An 8051-nucleotide genomic window follows, 5' to 3' on the forward strand; every position below is an offset into this window, starting at 1 on the left:
TTCTTTTTTTGTAAAAATGAAAAACATTTTATTTAACATTTTCAACAAATAGTCTAAAATTTTCAATATTATTTTTTGTTGTTTTTAATGCACTTTTGGGAAAGTTTATTTTAGTCGGATGAAAATGAGTCAAGAATTTTTAAAACGGCCAATTAAATTAAGAATTACACTTGAAAAACAATTAGTTTTTTATATTGGGATTTTTTATTTTTATTTAATAATTGTTATAAAAATGTTTTTGTGTGAACTGAAATTGTATTTTATACAGATCATTATAATAGTAATCATCAATCTTTCATTTTTTATAAAATTTTGTATTTTTGAGTTATTTTTAAGTCTGAATTTTTCGATATATATAAAAAACTCGATGATATATACAATTTATACAATACAACATATAACAAACATGTATATTACATCTATTGAAGATCATTGTATGTTTACTTTTATAAACGAAATACATGTAGATACCTATGTATTCTAAATTGATGTATTTTTATGATCCAATATTTTACTTCATATAAAAAATAAAAATAGTTATATAAAAAACATATGCTGTATTCAACTTACATATAAACATCAAGAGATGATTGAGATTTAAAATTTGATTGATAAGAACCACTTGATTCAAAAATATATACAAAATAAACCAAGTTGATTATTTTATTATAGACTTCAATAAATAAAACAGGTTTACAATTATTATATAATATTGTTATTATTATTACCAGCAATTGAAGTTCGATAGTCACAACTTCTTAAATTGGATCCGTCTTTAAACAAAGATACTCTAAAAGTCGATTCTCCACTCTCAATAAGAGTTCCAGTGGTTTTATTGGACCCAATTAAAGACATTAGACACGGACGTGTGATGTATATAGACTTGACTTCAAAAGTCTCAAACATGAGTTGCGCCATCTTTTCTCGTGCAAGTTGTGGAAGTTCAAAGTCTTCTGTTAGTAATACTGAACGATCTATTTGATCTACTCTCAATTCATTGTTAAAAGTGTGAGCCCATATTTCTTTCATCAAGTCCCAGTCTTGGATCTTCCCTTTCTCAATCGGATGAATTGGATTTAACATCCTAACTTATACATCACTTCATCCCCTATATAAAGGCTTTTCAAATAATTTCCAAACGAAGGTCTATATTTCGGTTTACCAACTATGTTTGGGAACACATTATTTGGGACTTTGTCTCCAGCAAATCCAACTTTAATATTTGCAGCCCCGTTATCAATTATTAAAACACGATTATCGTCTGTATCCATTCAAATGTTTTTAAGATATTATAACATTCAACTTTATAATATAATATACTAGTATACTATACTATACTATACTATACTATAATGTAATGTAATGTAATATTATATTATTATATTTTAAAAATTATAATTGTTATAGTATATTATACAATAAATTATAAAGAACAACACAAAACACTAAGAATTCACAATAAATAAATGAAAATCAACTTGTCAAACTCTTAAGAAGTTGTGTGAGCTCCTCACCCTTTTTTTCATCTGCGTATGTGTAATTCATTAACAACTTTGACTTAATTTGCGCAAGCAACTCAATAATTTCAACATCTGTTTGGTCTTTTTGTAACGATTCGATTTCCCAAGTGATTTCCTTCACTTTTTCGTCTGTCGATTGTGTCGATGTACCAACTTGTGTTTTTACTGTCGCGAGCTTTTTCTGTGACTCGGAGAGTTTCGCTTTCGCGTCGGTGCAAAAAAGGATTAATTCATCGAGGATGTCATTCATGCCTTTTCAAGTTCTCTCGTGTTTTTCCTTGATAATTTATTAACGAGTTATTTTTTTAAAAAACAATTTAAATTAACGAGTTGCTTTTGTTCCCATGTATTACCAAAAAAGTACTCGTTAATTAAATTATACACTTATAAAACAAACTTGTTAATTTCATTAACAAAAAAGAGACTAAACTTGAAAAAAAAGATAAGAACTGGATTATCAAATGGATCAACAAGAAACAACACAATCACCATATGAGCAAGTTGCCCAAGAGGGTCTCGACAATATCCCCGGCTATTTTGGGAACGAGATGTTCAATGAGAAAGTGACATTTTTCACGTGTGTAGGGGATAAGTCTTCATATAGTATTCCTTCCGCTGTTGGTCTTCGTCTCTCAAAGAACTTTATGAACTATAATAAATACTATATTATAGTATTTGTCATCTGTCTCTTCCCAACACTGTTCATCAATTTTAAATTCTTTTTGACACAACTTGTCATCAATGCACTCTTTGTGACACTCTTCTACTTCTTCCCAACTATTCTTCCAAAGAGACTTGGTGGTGCTCCATTCACTGTGTTCTATTTTGTGTTGTTCTTCGTCATTTGTTTGGTGTTCAACACATTACTGGCTTATATACTCTTTCTCATCGCCGCTGCTCGTTTGTTCTTGTATCATCTTGTGTAACATTTTTCGTTGTAATTTTGTGACAATGAATGACACCATAGTCTGTTTACTCCACGCGATGACTAGGACAAACATCGAAGACGTTGTTGGAGAAGGGTTATAATTAATAATGTCTGTGCGGTCACTTTTCTCTCTTGTGTTCTTTCCCGCCATCACAAAAAACTGGCTCGTTTCAATTTAGTCACAATACTACTCTATAACTATAAGAAATAGTAATTTAATAATAAAAGTATAATTCAATACCATCCCTTAGATTGGCTCATTGCTTCGCAAGAATCCACCCAAAGTCGTACTTGTCGGGTAATCCTTTGTGTACGACGTCTGTGAATACACTGTCGCTCCACACAAATGGTTGGTTGTCTTCGTGTGACGGAGCTCCATAGATCCAAGCGTCCAATCCCATCGTTTTTGAATTGATTTTGCAGTCGACTGCTCCGAATGGACTTGGTCGATTCTCGTCCAAGTCATATCTTGCCGCGATAGTTGCGCCTGGTTTACCTTCAGTGAGTGGGTCCGTCTTAAATTTATTGAGTAACATGAACTTCTTGATTTGGTCGAGTGTGTTGATATGTTTTGCGTCCCGATCAAAGATCCTCCGTCGAGGTGATTTGGTGTATGAGTACCTTTCCCCGTAGTCTTTCTCTCGTTCTGTATAACCAGAAATGTCTCTTATTGTCTTAGAATATGGCGAGTTATATGACGCCCAATACCCCTGTTTTATTAAAACAGAAGTGACGTCTTGGATCTCGACTCTCCCCGGAATTTGCTCTGCAATCAGTAACAAGTCTTTCTGTGGGAGTTTACCAGTATCTGTGAATTTTGTGTAATCCAAGACCATCCACTGGTTGTTATAAGTCCCGCTGTTATACTGAGAAAACGCGTGTAACACACGTTGCGCTGTTTTAGCAAAGTAAATTGCCGACATGATTCTCTGCCACGTAAACAGTGAAGTGAAGGTGATATTTCCTTTGAAGATCGAAGTATTAAACACGGAGTTAGTTGTTTCTATAACACCAAAATGGGTTCTCTTTGACTTGAGAGTATAGAAGTCATCCTTCGAGTGAAGAAATCCCGGACTTGAAGGAAAGGTGATAGGTCGAGCGTTGCGGGTGTAAGCCAATACATATGTTTTGTATATCCTGGACATCGCATAATAAGGTCTCCACGTATTATGTGCCAAGACTATGTCTTTGTTGTGTGGAAGTATTCGAATGAAGCCAGTGCATTCGTGGAATATCTCGTGTGCATTCAATTTCTCCAGATTGATCATCGAGTACTTTGGTAAAGAGTCGTGTGGGACCAATTTATTGAGTGTGCTTAAGTCTCCCATAGCGTTAATAAAGTATATCTCCAACACACTTAACTTCTTGTCCTTATTATTATATTTGTTATATCCAGAGACCAACCCTCGAAATTGTCTAAATATTAAATTTTGATTCTTCCAATATTCAGTCTTGTTGGTCTTACATTGCTCCGCCCACCACAAATATTGTTTTGCCATAAAATTGGTTAATTGACGGGGTGGTCCTAATTTGCCATATTCATTAAGTCGATAATTGTCCCAAAAGTTTTGACTGTCTAATGAGTATAATATAATTATAATATTATATTTATAATATTACTATATTTGTGACACATTATGAAGATAACAAACAGAAGATGTTTAGTAAGAAATCCTTCAAGAAACCCAGCAGCAAAGGCTTGTTGCTCGGAAGGACTCTTTTTATTCGTTTCGACAGTGAGAAATCCCCACCCTTTTGTCATATGAGTGTCTTCATAATATCCAAAAGCCACCGCATCAACAGTTTTACCTTTCTCTATCATCCATTGGTTTCTCTTCACTGCGCTATAAAGATCTTTAGCACGAGACATATTGATCAAATTGAGTACATGTAATAAGACGATCAATACCATGATTATTCAGTTCCCTTGATTGTGACCATTTTTCATATATTTTCTATTTCTATAATTATTACTATACTTGTCCTATAATTATTATTACTATAATAATTACTTTAATCAAAACTATAATTATTACTTTGAAAAACTCACCAAAGAAAACGACTTAATTAACACATCATTTACCTCTCTAAAATGAAAGTAAATACACCTTAGTTGGGTCTGTCTCTTGTGCATTATTCTGCGAGAAGTCGATGGTGTGCTTCTTTACAAATATTCTCGAGACTACAAATACCACGCCAAACGCTATTAGTATCACAACCGTCGTCCCGATGCCTATCAATATAACCCACACAATTGGTATGACTTTACACCCCTCTTCGGTCATTCTCCTTTTCCTTCTATATTCAACTCGTGTACTATACAATTATAATAAAAGTATTAATAACAAACCTGCTTGTCATCGGTCAACTCTTCTAACCCGTTACACGTCTCTTTTATCACACCATTCACACACACCTCTTTCTTTCCACATTGAGTCATTTCACCATAGTCACACTTGTACCCGACATCACAGTCAGTACAATCATTTTGAATGTATTGTTCATTTACTTCACATGTTGAGTTGAAGCAATCTTCTGTGGTTGATTCTTTACAAAATGGCAAACATATGTTGTTGGAAGCCATGTGTTTCTTATCACATTGTTCGCAAGACGTGTTGTTGTCGGAGCTGATTGAATTTTTCCCACAAAATTCACAAGGAAGGACTTTGTCGAATCCGACGTAACGAGTCCCATCTGCACAGAACACGCAGCCCGTGTGACTTGGGTTTGGGATCATTGGGGCTTCGCACGAGTCGCATTTCACTGAGTTTTCTGTTACCGAATATTTATTCGCTTTGCATTGAAGACATTCATCCGCACCATCTGAATCTGAATATGTGCCAGCAACACATGGCAAACACCTCGAAGTGTTAGTAGAGTAAGAACCTGCCTTACAATTAATACACCCAGTTTTCTCTTCATTTGGTTCTTGACCAGCTTCACATGGTATACATATTTTATTCGCACTATCATAATATTCAGTCGAGAAACAACCACCTTCATTCCCTGATGAAAGAGTAAGAGATGTCAATAGAAGTAATAACATTGATTTTAATAGTTCTTTACTAAGTAATTTATTGGATTAGTAATAATTAAATATATTATAAAATATATTATTAAATATATTATTAAATATATTATTATTAATAACTCAAAATATATAGTAATTCTTGTATTAATTATAAACTACTTTGAAATTCTATCAATGAAATAATAAAAAAATTATTAAATAATAAAATAAGTCGCTCAATCAATTAGAGTTCTGTATAAAAGATTCAAATTGATTTTGCGACTGTTCCACACTGGCTTCGCCAGTTGTGGTAAAGAAAACTGGTTCCAAGTTGTTGATTTGTTCGTTCTGCATTTGTGAAGAGTTAATGAAGTTGATTGGATATATTGTATTCGTAAAGTAATCGTAATACATTGGTACCAAATGACTTTCTTGAGGAATAAAGACATATTGAGTGGGTTGTAACGCCTCACCACAACTCACACTTTGTGTTTGTCCAACACCAAAGGTTGCCGAATTAGTTTGTTGTATGACCACCGTGTTGTTAGCATTAATAGAATTGGTTCCCACACTTTCTCCAGTAGTCACTGTTGGTTGTTGAGTTATTTGGTTCGAAGGGGTATTAGTTTCAGAGCTTAAAGTTCCTTGAGGTGTATTTGTTGACGTATTAATAAGACTCAAATAGTCGTTAAGTGTCACCTGTTGGAGGCAAACAACCTTTTTAGTATAATTTATCGGGACACTGTTACCCAAGAATATAGCAGTATCCCTCTTCTTTAATTTGCCGTATTCGATTCCTTCAAAAAAGTTTTTAAAAATATGAAGAGCATTGAGTCCATCAACGTTCTCGGCATATTCTCTGTCTTTTAAAACGAATTGACCATTGACCAAGCATGGCAATTTATTAAGTCTTTCACTTGACACTTTTGTAGGGTTCTTCGACTTTTTAGTTCCTTTTTCTTTCAAGTCTTCAGTTGGAAAGTCCCTTGCAATTTTGTGGTTAAAGTAATTAATTAAAAGGAGTTGTCTGTCGTTCTGATTTTTCATTGGCTTTGAATCGACTTGGACCATCTCGTCGTTGTCATTGAAGACTAAAGCACCCTTTTCGACTTTATAAGTGTAAGCATTGTCATATACAAGTACCCCATTGGTATCGAAGATTTGGGTGATCTCAAAGCGCTCGGCCATTTTAAGTTGGTGTTTCACTTGATTTAAAACGATGAACTGATAGTTTCGTGCAAGGGCCATATAATTCATGCAAGCGTGGATGTAGTAATATCTCGAGTTCGTGGAGTTCTGCTTGTTCAGTACGTCCTTCTCTTTCTTAGAGAGTGTTGATTGAATGGGTTTTGAATTCGACATGAATGTTTGTCTTTGGAGTTTTTCGATGAAATGTTGCGTTATTTAACTCATTGAGGTATTGAAGAAATGGTGTGAAGTAATGTGTTTGACTATTATTGCTATAAATTACAGCAATATAACGGGTTACTCTTATAATCATCCTAATTAAGTTAATGATCCGGCATTGATATACTTAGATGACAAATCTTATATTGATAATTAATGTAATTATAATGCATAGTTATATTTGGATTCATCACTTAAAACAAAGTTCATATTATGTTCATAAATAAATAGTTGGTTACTCAGAAGCAAAATTAATTTTGTATCATGACGTGTAATGCATATATTTTAAATTAGTCCCATTTTCCACAATTAAAAGGCAAAAACAAGAGTTTATAATTTTTAAGTAAAAGTATGAAAAAATTGCCTTTCCTTATTTTAGTTTTTTTTATTCATAATTTTTATGAATCTATCTTCTTTAATTATTTTAATATAAAACTCTGGTTATAAAATAATAAAAAAAATAATTAGATAATATGGTTAGAATAACTATTAATATATAATTGAGTGTAATTATTAACATAATTTAAACATATAATTTTTCATTTTGCTAAAATAATAAGAATTTTTTTTTGAATAGGATCTATGAATTATAGTAAAAAACCTCACCTTTTTTTGATATTTGAGATATAGAAAAAATTAGTATTTTTTACAACTTTAAAAAAAAAATGTAAAAAAATACAATTTTGTAAAAAGTGACCAAAATTGTTATGTTATTTTTGACCAAATAAAATTATAAAAAACAAAGTTCGAAAATAATTGTTTTTTTTATCAAGAAAAAAATTTTTAATTTTTTAATATCATTTATTTTATATATAGTTATTTTTAAATTACAGTGTTTTAATAAATAATAGTAAAACAATTATGACATTTGCTTATGGCTGTTGGCGACTTTTTGAGTCCCTTCAAAAGTCGCCGACTTCTTTTAGAACTAAATAATTATTAACTTTAATAAATTATACTATATTCATTATTGTCTCAAAAATGTGTTAAAACACAATAGTTGTTATAATTTGTTATATTATAATCATATAAATATAATTTGAAAATGATTTGAGAAGATACAATTGGGACGGTATTTTTTCATTTTTTTTTTTAATAATAATTATATTAAATTTATATGGTTTATTTTTTTAATTTCTTTTAAATGATAAATGGTGTTTTGAATAGTTATTTAACTAAATATTTA

At 31.8% G+C, this 8051-nt stretch overlaps 4 protein-coding genes across 4 annotated transcripts; 1 reads left to right on the forward strand and 3 right to left on the reverse strand.

Moving 5' to 3' along the window:
- Nucleotides 1-1981: 1981 nt before the first annotated feature.
- EIN_372700 (hypothetical protein) lies at nt 1982-2549 on the forward strand (the record flags this gene model as incomplete). The annotated part of the gene is made up of 2 exons (XM_004182673.1): nt 1982-2420; nt 2488-2549. 2 exons carry the CDS (start codon nt 1982-1984, stop codon nt 2547-2549), a joined length of 501 nt encoding a protein of 166 aa, XP_004182721.1.
- Nucleotides 2550-2705: 156 nt separating this feature from the next.
- Nucleotides 2706-4360, reverse strand: EIN_372710 (hypothetical protein; the record flags this gene model as incomplete). The annotated part of the gene is made up of 2 exons (XM_004182674.1): nt 2706-4020; nt 4101-4360. The coding sequence occupies 2 exons, from the start codon at nt 4358-4360 to the stop codon at nt 2706-2708; spliced, it is 1575 nt and encodes a 524-aa protein (XP_004182722.1).
- Nucleotides 4361-4786: 426 nt separating this feature from the next.
- EIN_372720 (hypothetical protein) lies at nt 4787-5494 on the reverse strand (the record flags this gene model as incomplete). Its single annotated transcript, XM_004182675.1, has 1 exon — nt 4787-5494. One exon carries the CDS (start codon nt 5492-5494, stop codon nt 4787-4789), a length of 708 nt encoding a protein of 235 aa, XP_004182723.1.
- Nucleotides 5495-5698: 204 nt separating this feature from the next.
- Nucleotides 5699-6820, reverse strand: EIN_372730 (hypothetical protein; the record flags this gene model as incomplete). Its single annotated transcript, XM_004182676.1, has 1 exon — nt 5699-6820. The coding sequence occupies one exon, from the start codon at nt 6818-6820 to the stop codon at nt 5699-5701; it is 1122 nt and encodes a 373-aa protein (XP_004182724.1).
- Nucleotides 6821-8051: the final 1231 nt, after the last annotated feature.

This window comes from Entamoeba invadens (genome assembly GCF_000330505.1).
Source record: "Entamoeba invadens IP1 unplaced genomic scaffold scaff_1105074724957, whole genome shotgun sequence".
NCBI lineage: Eukaryota > Evosea > Mastigamoebida > Endamoebidae > Entamoeba > Entamoeba invadens.